The sequence below is a fragment of the Meriones unguiculatus genome, chromosome 1 (assembly GCF_030254825.1).
Source record: "Meriones unguiculatus strain TT.TT164.6M chromosome 1, Bangor_MerUng_6.1, whole genome shotgun sequence".
In the NCBI taxonomy this organism is placed as follows: domain Eukaryota; kingdom Metazoa; phylum Chordata; class Mammalia; order Rodentia; family Muridae; genus Meriones; species Meriones unguiculatus.
Window position 1 is genome coordinate 172810763 of NC_083349.1, and position 19856 is coordinate 172830618.

General features: G+C 39.4%; 1 protein-coding gene across 7 annotated transcripts in view; it reads right to left on the minus strand.

The window, feature by feature from the left end:
* Nucleotides 1-21: 21 nt before the first annotated feature.
* The window catches only part of Fam118b (family with sequence similarity 118 member B), a 47729-nt gene continuing 27894 nt past the window's right edge, over nt 22-19856 (minus strand). For 4 of the 7 annotated variants that reach the window (XM_021648416.2, XM_060371541.1, XM_060371544.1 and 1 more), the window contains 6 exons: nt 18951-19203; nt 7993-8220; nt 6315-6488; nt 4389-4674; nt 703-762; nt 22-505 (listed from right to left, as the gene is read on the minus strand). In XM_021648416.2, coding sequence (XP_021504091.1) covers nt 492-505; nt 703-762; nt 4389-4674; nt 6315-6488; nt 7993-8220; nt 18951-19203 — 1015 coding nt within the window. In that variant the 3' untranslated portion in view covers nt 22-491. The remainder of the gene's footprint in view (nt 506-702; nt 763-4388; nt 4675-6314; nt 6489-7992; nt 8221-18950; nt 19204-19856) is intronic. The other 3 variants (XM_021648420.2, XM_021648418.2, XM_021648417.2) reach the window with 3 other exon arrangements.

The window sequence follows — 19856 nt, forward strand, 5'->3', positions numbered from 1 at the left end:
TAGAGCCAGAGCCCTGGCAAGTAAACGAACAAGCTTTTAATACAGCTCAGTTATGTAAAATACTGTACACTGTAAAAGATCTAGAAAACTAGAGCTTCAAGTCATGTTTAAAAAAGCCATAAGCTTAATTGAAAAACCAAGTAGAGTACAAAACTGCAACAAGAGCCCACTGACTCCATGACTTCTTGCTCCCCAAGTCCTGCAGAGCTGCAGCCATAGCCAGGAGCCACCACATTGGTCTGCTGTGTAGACAAGCATGTCCAGTGTTGGGATAGGTAGGGGCTGCATTGGGTCCTGATATCATTGGGTATTAAAATGGACCAGGCAGTATCAAGAAACAGCCAGCATGAAGGGAAGGTGCAACATTACCACCCCTATTCTACCCCAAGCTTCAACTTCAGGGAGTTGTGCTGAGTTCTTGTAAGTTTGCTTGTTAAACATCCACAGGAAGGCCCCACAGCGTGGTCTAACGGTAAATTTCTCCCGCTTGCTCAAGTACTACAGCCTATGAAGAGACAAAAGGAAGACAATGAAGTTCACAAAGCAACTCTAGCTGGAGATGTTTAAGTCACTAAGTTTTAAATCCTAAATTTTCATCAGAAAGAGCATATTCAGAGAATCTCAAAACAGAAGCAAATAATGATTCTTCACAAAGTAAAAATTTTAGGAAAATCCTCTGCTGATTGATAGGAAGTAGTATACCTCGTATTTCACCGTGTGCTGCAGATGAACCATTTAGCTGGCCTTCTCTTGCCATCCCTGCTAAAATAACAACGTTGGTATAGACATTAGTTAAAGAAGCTGAAAGTTTTTGTTTTTAAACATTTTAATGTACTTGTGGTAAAGTTGGGGAAACTAGGCATTGGTTATCTCCACTATGTGGACTGCAGGAATAGAACTCAGGTCGTCATGCTTGGCAGCCTTTGGGAAAGCTAAGACTATTAATAGCAGAAATGAAAACTAAGGGAAGCTAAAGGCACAGTGTATAAAGATTACATTTAGGAATGACACAAGATGAGGCACGGGTAACCTTCAGACTGCCATATTAAACAATACGTTCCTTATTACACTAAGATTGGCTTTTGTTTATTTGAATGGATCTGTATTGCCATGTTAGACTTTAGCTCCAGATCCTTTTAAGCTTTAGCCTCCCTAGTAGTCTAGGTGTTTACTACTTTGTCCAGTAAGACTGCTTGTCAACAAAACTTTTATTTCATTTTTTTTTTTTTTTTTTTTCCTGAGGCAGGGTTTCTCTGTGTCCTGGACACATAATAGCTAATTTGAATTAAAATTTCTACCTTCGTCTCACTAGCTGTATTTCATGTCAATATATGTGTACCAATAAATACAAAGCAGGGCATGGTGATGCATGTTTATAAACTCAGGTCTTAGGAGGGTGAGGATATGGATCATGAGTTTAAGGCCAGTCTGGGTTACACAGCTATTTTCAAGCAAATATAGAGCATAGAGCAAAACCCTATGTTTTTTAAAAAGGTGCACTAGACTAAGCTTTGTTCTGCACTGGTTAAATCAGGAATCAATTATTTGGTTAAATTGGTGTTGGTTAAATCAGTTACTTAAGTAACAGTTATACTAAAATAGTTTCGGTATAGTAATGCTTTATTCATTTATTTTAATTTTCCTTGATGACTTCTTGGCAACCTGTATAGACTGAGAGACTTAAGGCATAACAGATGGAAGACAGGCTTGACTCCTCTCAAAATGAAGTAAAGCTGCTGCTAAACTGGATGTTACCTGACAGGCTATTCCAATAAAGAGGCCATGACCACATATGGAAAACCCTTCATTTTAAAAATAGAATGGCTTCTTCACTGGCAAATGTGAAAGCCATCTTAGAGGTCCTGATAGCTAGTAACTATCTATACCACTCCACAAATTTAGGATGTTAACCTAGAACTGACTGCAACAGAAGGCATGTTGTGCAGATTTTTCCTGGTAGAGGATCTCAGTATAGATCGAATCAACTGTGTGGAGCTTGAGTGTATGTCTAGTTTAAAGTGATCAGAGCACATACAATAGAAAAAAGTCAGTGTGGCAGACATCAACCCAAACATCTGTTGGGACACCAGAAAAACTGTCCTCAAGAAAAAGATGGCAGATCATTTCACAAAAGACAAACTCAAAGTGTTGTTTTTCTAAGTGTTTTCTAAGCCTTTGGGGAGAAGGATGAAGAATATGATACCTTCAGTGTTCAGTTACAGTGACAGCATTTTAAATAAAAGACAAAAGTCTATTTGTAGCCTAGAACTCTGAACAAACCTGCTTCAGCCATGCAAGTGCTGGGATTACAAGGACACACCACCATATTTAGCACAATAGCTTTCAAAAATCTTACTCTAGGGGCTGGAGAAATGGCTCAGCAATTAAGAGCACTGTCTGCTCTTCCAGAGGTCCTGAGTTCAGTTCTCAGCCACCACCTGGTGGCTGACAACCATCTATACTGTGATCTGATGCCCTCTTCTGGTGTGCAGGTGTACATGCAAATAGAGCATTCATATAAATAAGATAAATGAATAAATCTTTAAAAAAAAATCTTGCTCTATCAAAGCACCGTCATGACAGAACTCACAAGAAATTTATACTACATTAGAATTCTACTTGGGGTCATCTAATTTAAAAAAGAAATCTTGGAATTACTAAATTTAGGGACATTACATACTCGGTTACTTGTATTTTAATGTGTTGTCTAAAATACATTCAAATTGATAAGAAAAATATTCATTAGAAAGTTTGAAGTAGGGCTGGAAAGATAGCTCAGCAGTTAAAGAGCACTGGTTGCTCTTCTAGAGGACCTGGGTTCAATTCCCAGCACCCACATGGTGGCTCACAACTGTCTATAACTCCAGTTCCAGGACTTAGACATACATGTAGGCAAAACACCAATGACCATGAAAAAATTTTGAAGCAACCAAGGCATAGTGGGTATGTATTTGTAATCACTATACTTGTGAAGTTGAGACAGGAGAATTCAAAGTTTGAGGTCAACCTGGACTACACAGTGAGTTCAAAGCCAGCATTAGGGAGGCAGAGGTAAGTAGATCTGAGTTTGAAGATAGCCTGGTCTACACAGTAAGTTCTAGGCCAAAAAGCTACATAGTGAATCCCTGTCTCAAACAAAAACTAAAATCAAGAGAAAACCACTCCCTCCAAAACCACCAACATAAAATAACCAACAAAACCAGGTTCTTTAACAACAGTCTGTAACAAAAAAATTTCTTTAGAACCTGGTTTGTGAGGGAGATGACCATACCCAAGACCTGGCTTTATTTCCCCCTGAGCCCCAAGTTGTTTTTGTTGTTGTTTTTCCTAAGCTGGAATCTTGATATGATGCCTGGGCTGACCCTGACCTTTTGATCCTCCAGCCTTAGTCTTCTGAGTACTGATATTATAGTTATATAGCACCATAACTGGTCACACTTACATTTTTAAATTAACTGTATGTGTAACCACATTTCTTTAGGAAAAGTTTCTTAGAGGATACATTATATCAGTAAAACTTCTGAAGCAAACAACTTTGAAGTATTTGATATATACATGAAAAAAAATTCCTCATAAAGTTAGCCAAGGCTTAATGGTTATTTATCTTCATTTTGAAATCTGAATTTTAATTGTATCTCATTTGAACTAAGCATCTTCAAAAAAATTTTTTTAAGATTGGGGGGGATTGGAGAGGTGGCTCAGTGGTTAAGCGCACTATCTGCTCTAACTAGAGTTCTTGAGTTCAATTCCCAGCACCCACATAGTGGCTCACAGCCATCTATACCTGGGTCTGATGCCCTCTTCTGACATACAGGTGTACATGCAGTCATATATATAAAGTATACATTAAAATGTACTCACACACATTAAAAAAAAAAAAAAGATGGTGTGTATGGGTGCACACGTGAATGCATCCCTGCTCAGGTAGGCCAGAAGAGGACTTAAGATCTGGAACTGGAGTTACAGAACATGTGAGCCTGCTGATATGGTTGCTGGAACTGAACTTTTGTCTTCTGGAAGAACAGCAAGTGCTCTTAACAACAAGCCATCACTCCAGCCCCTCAAAGATTTAGTGTATGTGTGATACATGTATGGGGCATGAATATCCCACAGCATGGGTTCTTTTCCACAGTAGGTTAACAGACTGAATTCACATAGTCAGGCTAAATATGCAACTGCTTTTTCCTGAGGAAAGCTAGCCTGAAGATAAAAACTTTTACATGTTTCTCTTTTCCCATTATCAAAATGGGAAAAGACCTAAGGTCTTTAGCATGACCTAAAGGCTAGACACTTTATCCCCAAACTGGTCAGACACTATACATTACCCATCGTAGTAGTGATTTAATCACAAACAAAAAAAGGGTTGTTGTTCTTTGACCTTCCCTTACCTGATCTGCCTCTTGTGGAGATCTCACATGTAAGTCGCTTGAAATATTCTGGAAGATCAGCATAGTCATTTCCATAGGAGATGACCTTAATCCCCTTGTCCAGCATGTTTTCTCGAAGCTTCTTGAACTCATCTACATCTCCTCTCCGAACCAGCATGAAATGCTCTAGGTCAGATTTATGCTTTACAGCCTCTAGGAACAGGGCCTGGAAAGTGGTGTCATCTACCGTCCAGCCACAACCCAAGAAAAGAAATGACTTGTTTTCATAGAGCTTCTGAATCTCTCTCTTTAAAGAAAAGAAACCAATATATTAGTGACACAGAAGACAGACACAGATATGGCTGAAGCAAAATGTCAATAGTTCATAACTACTATATCTAGCAGACTGTAGTGACCCACTGATCAAGATTTAAGGGAGAAAAATATCACGAGAAAGTCTGATTTCCTAGTTGTTATTACAATGTGATACTTGGTCTAAGACTGTACTTTTTACCTGACATTCTTCTGAAGGATTTTTGTTTATTTTTAAACACAATATTATTTTATGTGTATGCTGTATGCACATGAGTGTTCATGCATGTGGAGATCAGAGGACACGTATGAAGTCATTCTCTCCTTCCCACCTTTACATGGATTCCAGGGGCTGAAGTCATACTGCAAGGCCTGCACAAGTGCTTAACCCACTGAGTGATCTCACTGGTCCTTCTGTAGGGTCTTTAAACAGTTTCACCCTAATGGCACCAGTCTACTGGTCTTGCAGGCTTTATTTTTTAGATTTATGTTCTTGGATGATTAAACAACCAGTAGGTATTTGATGTATCTTAACTCTTTACCACTTTCTGGACAAAATTGGCCAATGTTAAATTTTTATTTATATTTTGAGTGTGTAAGCGTATATGTATGTTACAGATACTACATGGAGGTTAGAAGTTGATGTTGGGATTTTTTTCGCATTGCTCTCCACCTTATATATTGAGGCAGGTTTCTTATTTGAACCCTAATATGTAGATTCATCTACTCTAGCTAGATAGCTGACCCAGAGAATCCCCACTCCTGTCTCCACCTTCCAAGTTTTGGGATTACAGATGCATGCCACTGTCACTATGTCAGTGCTAGGGCTAGAACTAAGCTTCACATTGTGGGGCAAGGGCTTTAACCACTGAGCCTTCTTGCCAGCCCTCAACTTTGTTCTTTATTTCATTAAAACTGAACCACTGATCATCAGGAACATAATTACGTCGTTAAGATATGGTCAAGGAAGTCTGACTATTTCAAACACCACTGTGCACGTGTATATACATTTGCATGTTATTTGTGCATATAGTACACACACACACACACACAAACATAAATGATTCTGCCTCTAGATCAATGATAGACAAAGTTACAGGGAAGGATAAAGCCCATACTCTTCAGAAAACATCATGTCTTTCTCTGGGCCCTGCTGTGTAAAGACTCCATGTGACCTTGTCCTGAAAACCTCTAGCAGTAAGCTGGACCCAAGAAGTGTTTCTGTTTAAACATGGACATGTATGCAAAAAAGTTCAAAACTCGAACCCCAAAGGTTAACAAACCCAAAGAAGAAAACCTCCATTTTGTCATCCTAATCAATTTCTTTTTCAAATTTTCCAAGTAAACAGTCAGGTGTGAGTACACAGTCTTTTTTTATAATCTATGCTCCAAATGTAACTGATGCCAATGAGCGAGTGCAATCTGCTGGCTGTTCACCCTATGATCTGAGACCTAAAATAAAGTTTCTGCATTCCCCAGGACAGCATACACATCCAAACACTAAAAGACAAGGGAGTAAGATCTGACTCTCTAGTTTTAAAAAGTAAATGTTTCTCTCTTAATACCTAGTTAGAATATGCTTTAAAATGTCTGCAGGAGCAACTTCCAGAGCCCAGCTAGAACAGTACTACTTACCATAACTTCAGTGTTCCTGAGCACGTTCTGATATCCAGCGGGGTGGAGGACAATGCCACTAGGATTGGTATATACCCCATGGATGTGTAACACACTTAGCTTCCGCTTCTCCTGAGCCCACTCCAGGACCTGCACAATACATACACAGCTCGACCAGGATGGCAAGGTGTGCACCTGCTTCAAAGTCACAGTGTGTAAGAGGCTGCCTGAGGATTAGACTTCTGACATAACTCTCCAGCTTCAGGGCATTATAGGACAAGAACACATAAACCTGATGTGCCCAAGTTCCTACGTTATGACTCAAGAATGATGGCAGCAAATCTAGTGAAAATCTTTATCAGAAATTAGAATTTGATAGTTTCTATTGGTGATGGTCCAAGCCCTGGCACAATTCTGCCATCATGTCTCCTCCTTCCCCCCCCCCCCCCCGCTTTCCTCTTCCACCCCCACAGGATCTCTCTATTGAAGCCCTGGCTGTCCTGGAACTCTATGTAAACCAGGCTGGCCTCAAACACAAAAGGTCCATCTGCCTCTGCCTTCTAAGTGCTGGGATTAAAGGTATCACTATGCCCAGCTGTTTTTACTCTTTTTTTGCTCTTAGCCCAGGTTGGCCTTCAACTTTATATCTCACCTCACTACCACACCTGGCTCAATTCCCAGTACTACAGTAGCTGTAGTACTCCAGCTACTACTCTTGCAGAGACAGGCCCATGGCACTGGGGAATCATTTATCTCTTCAGACTATTCAGCTGGGTGCTAAGCCCATAAAGGCAGGTTTCAAGGAAACAACACAAAAATCACAGAGCAAAGCAAATGAACTTAAGAAGTCATCTCTTCATCAACATCTTTCAGATGTGTGTGTGTATACCATGGTGCACAAGTAGCAGTAGAGGACAACTTGCAAAAATCACTTCTCTCTTTCCACCATGTACATCCTGAGGACTGAACTGAGGTCATTTGGGCCTGGTGCTAAGTGCCCAATGAGTCATCTCACAGCTCACCCCCATTTTTATTTTTAAGTTTATGAAATAGGATTTCCCTCTTCTTTGTCTTGCTCTGATAGCTGACCTGCAGGCCCAAGGACTTGCTTGTAAAGCAAGCACTTTACCAGTCCCTCAAATCAGGCAAAACTGTCAGTACTCATAACTGTAAAAATCTTTGTATTATATTGTATACTGATTTTACCTCAGAAACCAACCAACCCCAAAAGTACAAGCAGGGAAAAGCAGCTTCCTTTCTCACTGTTACTATTTTAACATGAAATATCCACCATAGGCTTACTGTTTAAATGCTGGTCCCCAACCCATGATGCTATTTGGGGAGGTAGGGCCTTGCCAGTAAAAACAGACCACTACGGGAGAGATTTATGAAGGTTATAATCTGGTCCTAATTCAGATCTACTTTCTAGCTCTCTGATCTGCTACGATGTGAACAGTCTCTACCACATACTCCCACCACCACGAAAGGGAGCCTCTCCATTGTGCTCCTCTTACTGTGAGGCCCAAAACTCCCTGCAATAGTGAACTCAAATAAGCCTTTCCTGTTTTAGGTTGTTTGGGTATAGCAATGTGAAGAGTAACTAAAACACCTTTGCCACATAAATACTAATATACTGAGCAGAAGACAGTTTTTCTGAGGAAGATACCACAGAAGAGAAGGCTACTGGTTAACGGTTCACCTTTTTTTCATCTGTAAGGTCAAGGGATTCAAGCTGTTTTCCCTGGTCGGCTGCATATAGTTCCAAGAGATTATCAAAATTTGTAGTTAATACTAGGGCTCCATTTTCCATCAGATGGAGAACAGACTGAAGGAGTTGTTTTCCAGAATCTTCCATCTTTGACTCCAGGTCATCAAATACTTCATATAAACAGTCTTTGAAAAATGTAGATCGAACATTACTGGTACGCTGCAGGTGTGGGAGATTTGAAAGAAAAAAACAAACAAAATAAAAAACAATTCAAAGTGCTTTGTTAACTTGTTTCAGTTGCAGAACTATAAATCTTTAATACTTTATACTGAAAATATCACCACTCTTATTGTAATAAGGAGAATAAGATGGTACTTGCCAAACACAATGTCTAGCCAACAGTAAGTGATTAATACTACCACATCTGATGCAAACGAGCACAAGCCTTTTAAATTGACACTTAAAACTGGAGAAAGGGTCCTACTGTGAACTCTTGACTATCCTAGAATTCACTGTGTAGGCCAAGCTGGCCTCACTCTCTCAGTGATCTTCCTGCCTCTGTCTCCCAAGCGCTGGGATTACAAGTGCTATTATGCCCAGCTTCTAAATTTCTAAGTTATTAGTGGGAAGAAAATAGACAAGCCTAAGAGATCAGAACTAATGAATGAGGGTAGAAAGCAAAGCACCAACTATCCTCAAATTAGGCCTCTGGTTAGAAGGCAACACTCAGACCTAATGTGGTTTGTATTATTCCTTTCTCTCCTCTACTTTTTAAAGAGGGTTTGCTAGTTGTTTTTTTGGCAACCTGATACAAGCTAGACTTATCTGGTAAGACAGACCTCAACTGAGAAAAAAATCTCAATCATATTCTCTATAGGCAAGTCTGTTGGGCATTGTCTTGATTAATGACTGATTAGGAAGGTCAAGCCCATTGGCCGGGGCAGTGATACCCTGGGGCAGGTGGTCCTGAGTGGTATTAGAAAGCAGGCTGTGGCATAGTGGTGCACACCTTTAATCCTAGCACTCAGGTGGTAGAGGCAGGAGAATCTCTGTGAATTCTGGTCTTCTATAGCCAAGACTACATTTATAGATTATCTCTGAAAAATAAAAAACAAAAACCCAAAACCAAACAAACCAAAAAACAAAAGAAAAGAAAGAAAGGAAGAAAGGAAGGGAGGAAGGGAGGGAGGGAGAAGGAGGAAGGGAGGGAGGGAGGAGGAGAAAGGGAGAGAGGGAGGGAGGGAGGGAAGGAAAAGACAGACAGACAGGCTGATAAGAGGAATGAGGATAAAAACCAGTAAGCAACACTCCTCCATGCCTCTGCTTCAGTTCCTGCTCTGACTTACCTGGACAATGGACTACAAGGTGTAAGTAGTATAAAATAAACCCTTTCCTCCCCAGGCTGCTTTTCGGACATGGTGTTTTAATCACTACAATAGAAAACCTAACTAAGACAGAGGGAAAATAAGAAACATGGGGGAACAATGTGCAGCCCATGCTAGCTATGAACTCATTATATAATTGACTGACACTGGTTCAAAACCATGATCCTCTAGCCTCAGCCTCCCAAGTGCTAGGTTACAGGTACAAACTGCCACATCTAATTTAGCAACTCTTCTTCCAATTCTAGATACTTAGCTGCTTATGGAGTTAATTTAAAAAAAAAATTAATACTGTCTTGTACTGTTTTGCCCTGACCTAATCCAGCAATTTGTTTATACACTTGCTATAAAGAATACCTATTATATCACAAAATTATGCATAGATTTAAAATAAATTTTACCATTAAAAACTTGCATGCTGCATTTGTTTGTGCTGGTGATGGAACCTAGAGCCTTAGACATGTACTGTTAGACTATATCCATAACTATCAATTATTAAAAATACAAAATGCAGAAACTAGAGAGATGGCTCCAAGGTTAAGCTTGTGTACTACTCTTGTAGAAGACCCGAGTTTGGTTCCCAGTTCCCAGGCCAGGTGGCTCACAGCTGCCTGTAGCTATAGCTCCAAACAATTCAGCATTTTCTTCTGGACTCCATAGGCACTTGCACCCGCATATACACAATTAAAAATAAAATTAACTGGGCTAGAGAGAAAGCTAAGTGGTTAAGAGGATTTGCTGCTCTTCCAGAGCACCTGAGTTCAGTTCCCAGACCTGTAGCTCTAGCTCCAGGAGATCCAATAACCCCTTTTGGACTCTGCCGACACCAGGCCCACACGTGGTACACATACATACAAGCAATCAAAATGGTCAAACATATAAAATAAAATAAAACTCAAAGAAAGAAAGCAAACAAGCAAACAAGCAAGCTGGGTGTGGTAGCTCACACCTGTAACCCCAGCACTCTGGGAGGCAGAGGCAGGTGGATTGCTGTGAGTCCAAGGCCACCTGGTCTACAAAGCAAGTGCAGGACAGACAGGGCTACACAGACAAGTGCAGGACACACAAGGCTATCTCAACAAAACAAAACAAAACCAACAACAACAAAAGAAAAAAAAAAAGAAAGAAAGAAAGGAGAACGAACCAGGTGTGGTAGTACACACTTTCAATCCCAAGAGGAATTCAAGAGGCAGAGATGAGTAGATCTTTGTGAGCCTGAAGCCAGAATGGTCTAAATAGTGAGTTCTAGGATAGCCACAGAAATAAAAAATACTAACCATTAACCAATTTGAAATAAACTTTAATGTATGAATTTAATTACCCTTCTAGCTTCATTCAGGGCATATGTAAATAAGCGTGCTTCATAATATTGGTACATTTACAGTTGGTCTTGTACAACTATATCATCTAAGTGATGTCATAGTAATCTTGATTTACTATCTAACAATGTGTTTTTCACATTGTGTGTATACCATTGTTAAGCAATAAGTGAATACATCTCTAAGGATTGAGGAAATATAATGCCAACTTCAATTGAGAAGTTGGTGTTACAACCAAGAACAAAGCGACGTTTGGGACAAAAGAAAATTTGAAATAACAAAGAAACTAGGTGAGGTGTTTTAACAAACATCTTATCCCTAGTCTATTCTTGATTTTATTCCTGTAGATAAGCTCAGAGGAATAACTGCTACGTTGTTCAAGTTGCCCTTGAATTTCTAGACTCAAGTGATCTTCCTCCTGCAGCATCCAAGAAGCTAGGGCTACTGGCAAGCCAGCATGCCTGGTTCCCATTCAAGCTATGAGTTACTGCATCTAGCTACCAAGGAGTAAATTTCAAGCTCCTGGAATAGAGAGCTTCTTCTAGGCTCCCTCCAAGCAGTCTCCTTTACCTTCCAGGTTTCCTTGTCTGTGAAGAGTGAAATGCTTAAGTTTCCATCGAACCTCAAAAGCAGATACAGAAACACATTTCAGTGTTCCTTTCCTAATGTGACAGAGTATTTTATAAAATAACCAATTTTTTAGTTATACTTATCAAATAAGTGCTATTTCCTCAGTAAAAACATTAGAACACAGTTAAAATTATGCCTTGTCCTGCTAGAAACAAGCCACATTTACCTGGACTCTGTCTATTACAGTAAAATGCTGTTCCACTGCACAGTACAGGGTTCTTACTGGCCCCGGCTGTCAGCAGCTTCAAGGATTCTTTCCTAGTGTGTAAATAGATGGAGTGCTCTATAACTTATTTGGCTAAGAATGCAGGTCATAGTCTTCAAAGTTTATCTAGTTTCATTACACAATCACACAATTATATCACACTAATGGCACCAGGCAGTCAACTGGAGACTCTAATACTACTTTATTAGATGGATAACTTAATCAAAAACAGTGAAGAGGGGGCTAGAGATAGCTCATTTACTAAGAGCATTTGCTGTTCTTCCTGAGGATGCAGGTTAGATTTCCAGCATTTCTAAATGGTAGCTTATAATCATCTGTAACTCCAGTTCCAAGAGATCTGATGCCCTCTTCTGGCCTCCATGGGCTACAGGCACAGACATAGTATACATACATACATACATACAAGCAAAACTCATATAAAATTTTTAAAGAAATCTACCCCCGAAAGACAGTGATGAGTATTAACTCTAGTTACTCAGTTCACTACATACAACAGTTGACTACTAAATGCTAGCACCACATTTATTATTGAAGAAATATAATGCTCCCTTACTTTATCAAACTCACAAGTCTAGTAACCGAACATGCCACAGCTATTCCATTTCTGGGACGGAATCCTGAAGATATAACTGCAATCAGATAAAATGACATATACATGCCTATCCCTGCTTTTGTTATCTCCAATACCAACAGACTACACAGCCATACACTGAAGGCTGGTATAGCCCAGGACCATATCCTATTATTGGATCTTAAATGCACTCTAAAATCCCAAAGAATTAAAGGTATGAAAACAAAAGTTGTGCCATTAAGAAATTGTAGAACCAACTGAGAAGTCCTTGGGCCATTGGGGACATATCCTAGAAGGTGACTTTGAGGGCCCTGACCCTTTCCATTAGCTTTTTTATCTCTGGCTTGTAAAGTATTTTTGTCATACCACATGCTCCTGTCATGATGTACTGCCTCACCACACTAATGGGGATAATTAACCACAGAGTTTAAGTTACTCCCACCCTTTTCCTTTTAGAAGGCAACTCGGCATTCTGCTCTAGTGACAACACTGACTTGCACACTGTATACAGGAGAACACTATGGAAAGATCTCCACACCATACTGTTAGGCAAAACAAAGTAGAGAATAGTGTTATTTTTTTATTTGAAAGATGGTAACAGTGAGGAAAGGATAGATATATTTCTGCTTACATTTGCAAGCTGGAGGGCTACATAAAGAAATGTGTGAATGATGACTTAGGGCACAAAGGAGATAAGACAAATACATCAACAGGAACAAGATATCTCAGTAGATATAAATAGCTACAAATCGCTTTGATTTTCGTAATGAGTACACCAATACTTACTCAAAAAAAGCAGAATTATGTTTCAAATTTAATTAACTACAGGGACTGCATTCTAAGTTCTTTGTTGTGTTTTGTAACTTCATCTTGTGCTTGGCTCATGCATATACACAATCATACACACTATATTCCTGTAACAGTTTGTTTACTATGAGCACAAGTAGAAGAGCCTGGGCACACCATAAGTTACTCATGTGTGAAGAACATGAATTTTGCTTTTGTTGTTATTTTGTTTTCTTGCTATGAAAAAGACTAAAACTTGGAAATTTCTTGAGTCACTTGATTTTTCTACATGTCTTTTAGTCCCAGTTCTGTGTGTTATCAAATCTTTTACAGCAATATTAAAAAGAATAAGGATTTCTGCTTGTTTGCTTTCTTTTGAGATGTAGCCTCACTATCTAGTCCAGGGTAGCATTGAACTTGTGATCTTCTACCCTGTCAAATGCTGGGATCACAGGTCTGAACCACCACCTTGGACTTGAAAACATCCTTTTGCCATAGTGTTGATTTCCTCAGATTTGAAATAAAAGTTTTCATCTTAGAGCAGGCAACCGTAGAACTAAATTTCTTACCAGTGGCCTCTCTAAGCTGAGACAAAGGAATGAAAACATAAACAGGGAGTTCAGAAGTCAAAAGGAAATGTCAGACTCCCATTCACCCTCTAAGAATTTTCCCCCCTTCTCTTAAAACAGTGCAGCAAATCTCATGCTATTTCATTTACTTTTCCCTATAATTCATCTTTCTAGTCCCACATAGAGTAAAAGCAAACCCAAGCACTCCTGACCCCATCTCCTTCAAGGTCATTAACATTTCTACTGCATTTACTTTCAGCACTAGTTTCATTCTTCTAAGTAAAACTGATATTTGATGAAAAAAGATGGCTATGCTGGTCACCCCTCCAGCTTCAATTTAAATATTCACTTAAGCATTGCTAATGCCATTTATTCTTCATAAAACCAGATGAAGCAATTAATATCTCAAGTTGTTTGTTTTTTTCTCTTTGGTGCTCGGGATCCAACCTCCCAACTATGCTCTAGACATTGTGATGACCCCAGGGGTTGTGATCCCAGGCTACTGTGCAAAAGCAAAAGTGATAGGCCAGTCGATTTGTCCAGGATTCCAGTGCATTTAAATGGTAAGGTTTCTCTGACTCTGACAGCCAAGCTCTCTGCCTTGAATTCACAATGCAACTTCTGTATTTTATGAACCTGGATTGATAGATGGGGCCAATTAATGATGTTGTGTTATTATTGAGAAATCTAACAATTTTTTTTGATACAGATATTTTTCCAAGCACACAAAAGTAAACAGAAGCAGAACACCTGCCTCACTTATAAAAAGGTCAATCCACAGGACTGCAATAAAAAAAAAAGTAAATAGGTAAATAGATAGATAGATAGATAGATAGATAGACAGACAGACAAGCAGGAAGATAGGTGGATGGATGAGCACCCCTCTCCACCATGTACTGATCACTCAATTTCAACAGTCATGACACATGGCCAATCTAGTTTAACCTAAATTCCTACGCATCATGACTTTTTCCTGACTTCACTGAGCTGTTGGGAGCCAATATCAAAGTATTAAACAATTTTACTCATAGATACTTCATTACGTTTTCTAAAAGACCCCTGAGCTGAAAAGATGGTCCAGTGGTTGGGAGCACATGTTACTTTCTAGAGGACCCAGGTTTGATTCCCAGCACACACATGATAGCTCACAACCATCTATAACTCCAGTTCCAGGGGAAAGCAAAGCCCTCTTCTGGCTTCCACAGGCACCAGGCATACCACATTGCACAGATACCATGCAGGCAACATATTCATGTACATAAAATAAAAAATAAGTATTTTTTAAAGTGACCCCTTTGATATATACACCTGACTACTTACTAGCTGTCTATAGTCATTCTTTGTAGATTATACTGACATTCACAGGTTAAATCAACTTTGTATTCCTAGGAAAGTTCATACTTGCTCATTGTGTATAATTCTTTTTGTACGCTACATTAAGTTTAGATACATCCTTTTGAAGATCTTTGCATCAATATTCATAAGAGATAGTGGAAGGTATAATGTACAATATTGGTAAATCATCACATGATATTGGAAATCACTGAGAAGCTCGTTCTGAAAGTGAGCTTCCCTATCTGAGACCCAAGAACACTTTTCAAAGTGTCCTCCAAGGTCTGGAGTAGATAGGCTAACCTCCATAATTCTGGGATAGGAAAGAAAATAAAACAGCCCAAGAATAAAAACCATGCCTTTGCAAATAGCAAGGCAGCAGCCATTTCCAACAGAAGTTACTATTGTTTATCCTGTGATGTAAAGCATCTGCAGTGAGAAAAAGTAGCTGCAAGTCCAGTCATAGGAAACTCAGCCATGGAAAGAAACCTCAACTAGGAGTTTCAGTGGATTCCCTCAACTTTTCCAGTCTCTTTCTTCTGCATGTCATGAGTATCAGTGCCTGACCTGTGATGTTCTCTCTATCTGCTCCTATTCGTTCTTTTACTTGGAAGCCTCATCTGAAGAAATACTCTGCTCTGCCCAGGACTCTGTTGGAAATTCGAGCTAGCTACATTAAAAGGCTTCCCTCATCAGTTTCTGCTGGGATTATAGGCATGTACCATTGTATTTGGATCCCTTAAAAAATAAATGTAGGTAGTGTTTTTCTTGAGATTTGAATTTTACGTGCATGGGTGTTTTGTCTGCATGTATGTCTGTGTACCATGAATATGCAGTGAAGTGCCCCTTGAGACCAGAAGAGGGCATCATATGCATTGAACTAGAGTTACAAATGATGCAGGTGCGGAAATTGAACCCTTAACTGCTCTCAAACTGCTGAGCCATGTCTCCAATCCCCATACTTGGAATCTTATTAGCCCTCTGTATCTATTCTTGGGAGAAATTTTCACTCAAACCTATTATGTTCTTTTTTTAAATTTATTTTTATGTTTTTAAAATTTGTTGTCTTCTTAAAAGCAGATATTCAGTTTATGATCCAATCGTTGTTGAACTCAGGTAATAAGTTCTGTTTTCTTCTAAGAATTTTATAACTGATAATTAGGCTTGGGGTCCCCTTTGAATTAATTTTACATACTGTATAAAGATCTCATTGGCTGGAGAGATGAGGTTCTTAACCTCATTTGAGGTTAAGAACACAAGCTGATCTTCCAGAGGACTATGATCACTAGCAACCACACAGTGGCTCACAACTATCTATAACTCCAGTCCCAGATGATACAATTCTCTCTTTCTGGTCTCTTAGGGCCCTTAACATACAAAGTACACATGGATACATATGTAGGCAAAACACTCCCACACACAAAAAAAATAGTAAAGGTGCATGCTATTACACTAGGAACAGCACTGAAATATTTTTAAAAAATCTCATAAACTCTTTTGTTGTTGTTTTTGTTTTATTTTTTTTAAGTTGGGGCCTCACTATGTAGTCCACCCTAGTCTCAAACTCTCCATTACCCCACACTGACCTCAAACGTGTGTGTGTGTGTGTGTGTGTGTGTGTGTGTGTGTGTATTCTCCTGCTTTAGTCTTCTAGTGTGGGAGCAGGCATGCACCACTTATATCTGGTTTCTTATGACTTCTTTAAAACATATTAATTCCTTATGCAGTTTTAACTTTGTAATAATTTGTTCCAATTAAAAACAAGGAATTGAAAAGAGGAAGTAAGAAACCCTAAGGTCTATGATGAGTTTTACAAGCAGTTCTTTTCATGGTATTGGGAGAGGAGCTAAAAATGATAGCTAACTTGCTTTTGGTTTTTGAAGACAGAATTTTCTCTGTGTAGCCTTGGCTGGGCTCAATCTCACAGAGATCTGCCTGCCTCTGCCTCTCGTGAGTGCTGGTATTAAGGCATGTGCCACCATCACCTGGCTCCACATAACTAACTTTTAGAGAGTACGTGTCCTTTTTTTTTTTTTCCCCAAGGAACATTTAAATTATTAAAATGTGTAACATATGGACTCAAGTACAAGCTTGTGGTTCCATCCCTAGCAACATATAGCCTGTAACGCCAAAACTTCAGAGATGGAGATGGGAGATCAGGCATTCTAGGTCAGATCATCCTTGGCTTCACGATGAGCTTGGGGATGACAATGGCTACATGAGACTGTTTCAAGTAACAAATCAAATCAGGATTTATTCAAGATATATTTGGAAATAATATAGTAGCCAAAACATGTTCTGAATTTTGAGTGGGATGGTGCTGAGGATCAAACCTAGGGCTCTTGCACATACACATCCTAGGTAAGCTGTTGGAGTTGATCTGGAGCTACTATGTGTTCAAGTGTTGGTTGCTTGGCCCCCAGGATCCTGTGTCCTATGGGAAGATTCTCATGTATTCAGGATGACATTGTGTGAACCTTGCCTCCCCAATTGTTCCTGAATTGCTAATAAAAGTTGCTGACAGACTATAGTTGGGCAGAAAGACAGAGAGAGAAAGAGAGAGAGAGAGACAGAGAGAGAGAGAGAGGTAGAAGGCAGGACCTTCCTGGGAGAGAGAAAGGAACTCTGAGAAGAATAAAAAGGAAAGCCTTTTTGCCAAGAGACAGGAAAGGAGACAGCTGTGACCAGGGTCCTGGGAAGGTATGGCTAGCCACATGGCTGGATGAGGCTAGGTGGATAGATTAAATCAGATGAGCTAGTTGCCCAATTAAGACCTATGGTTTGAAATATTAAAAGGTCCTGATGTCTTTATTTTTATGGATGAATGACCACCAGGTTCTACAACAGTAAGTATTCTAACAGTTGAGCTATACCGACTGCCTGTGTTTGTAGCTAGGCTTTGCTCCATTGTGGGATTTTCTTTTTCCTACCCTTTATTTCCCCCCTCCCTCTCCCTGTTTCACCACCTATCACTAGATAGGAGAGAAAGAAGGATAGAGGGGAGAGGGGGAGAGGGAGAGGGAGGGAGGGAGAGGAAGAGAGAGAGAGAGAGAGAGAGAGAGAGAGATATCCTTGAATCTAATTTCTTTCTTCTTGTTTCTTCTTTGAGTATGTCTACTAACAAAGCACAACCAACCCCGCTGAATGACCAACAACCACCAGCCTCACCTCTCAGGCTCTAGGATTTATAAACCCTCCGAAAATTTCCAGAATTCCAAAATCACACAATCCCAGAAACTCTCTGCAGTTGGCAAAACCACACCTCTGCTATAGCATGAGACAGCATAGTCAGCTGCTGCAGACAGTCTGAAGCAGTGCCATGTCTCCACACAAAAGCAATTTTTATAATATTTCTGTTTTTTAAAGAAAACAAAATTTCAGAGTTCTCAACAGACATGTGTGTGAGAGAGAGAAAGAGAGAGAGAGAGTATGTGTGTGTGTATGCGTGAGAGACAGACAGACAGACATGGTATTACTATGTATCACAGGCTAGCCTGAAAAATCACAATCTCCTTGCTTTTACTGATTTAGTATTTCAAGCATATATCACCAGTCCTAGCATAAGTGAATCCTAATTTTCAAGAAAATTTTAAGGTGAAGCAGGGAAGACAATTAGTTTTTTAAATAAAGTTGGATAAATTAGTGCAACAAAATTCTGTGTAAATATTGAGTGACACTAAAAACCACTAAAAACCTCTAAAAACCACTAAAAACCGGTTTTACTTTACCCAGTAAAAATTTACCCAGTACACAGTAAAAATTACCTCAGCTTGGCAAGAGCATATATATATAATTCTTTCTCAAAACACAGAAACAAAATCCCAACTTAAATCTTTCTATTTCCTTAAAGTCATGGATGTCAGGGCAACTTTTATAGTGAGCAGAGAAAAAGTAAATGCAAAACAAAGCAAAAGTGTGACTGTTGCTTTGCCTTCATACATATGAAGTTCTCAGTATCATAGAGTGAAATGGGGTCAGGATGACTATCCTAAACAAGCTCTAAAAATAGCTACTTTTCAGAAGAGCCAAATGTTATAAATACACAAGCAATAAACAAATATTCCTGCTAGAATAAGCACAGTAATCACGGTTTCTGGAGATTTCACACGGCATGGCACACCGCACACTACTCACAGGGGAGAGTTTCTGAATGAGGTCATGGGCAACATGGACGAGGTTCTTGTCTTCATGGAGACATTTCTGAAACTTTTTGCTTTCCTCGTCCTCTAGAAGATCAAAATCAATAGCAGCATCCAATAAGGCCTGAATTAAGCCCTTCCAGGACTTCAGGGCTGGGACCTGTGGTGCAACTGCAGCACTAATGCCTGTTCCAATCACCAGCACAAGTTCTCGAGGTTTTTTGGTTTTCAAACTTGGAAGCAGCTTCCTGAAAAGGAAAAGGCACAAGAAGATTGGAGCATCTAGCAGATGCAAAGACATTTGCTAAAGATGTAGCTGGCTCTCCCTACTCAACAGCTGTAACTCTTGTTGTTTGCTTTGTTTTTGGATAGGGGGTCTTACTGTATAGTCTTAGCTGTCCCGAAACTCACTATGTAGACCAAGCTGGCCTCCAACTCACAGAGTTCTGCCTGCTTCTGCCTCCTCAATGATAGGATTAAAAGTGTGCGCTTCAAAACTTTTAGCTGTAAAGATGAGGATTCCAGTTTCTGACACTTCTCCCAAGTAGATTAAATGAAAGACCATAATGTTATTCAAGTTCTTGCTGGAAGACAAAGTAATAAACTATTTTAGGAATCTTGAAAAACAATCCTAAAGTCAACTTTCTCCTTCATAGTCCTCTCCAGCTAAGAAAACCACTAATATTACAACAGATTCAAATATATTACAACTGCCAACTAAATTATTCTTGAGGCCAATAGTAATTCTAAAAGGATGCTCGATTTGTTTTCAAAATGAAAATATTTTCATACAAATTAAGTTGATATTGTTTGTTGAAAAATGTAAAACAACAATAAAAAAATTAATGCCAAATTTTGTAAGGAAAGATAAAACTCAGCATGAAAGCCAGATCTGGAGACA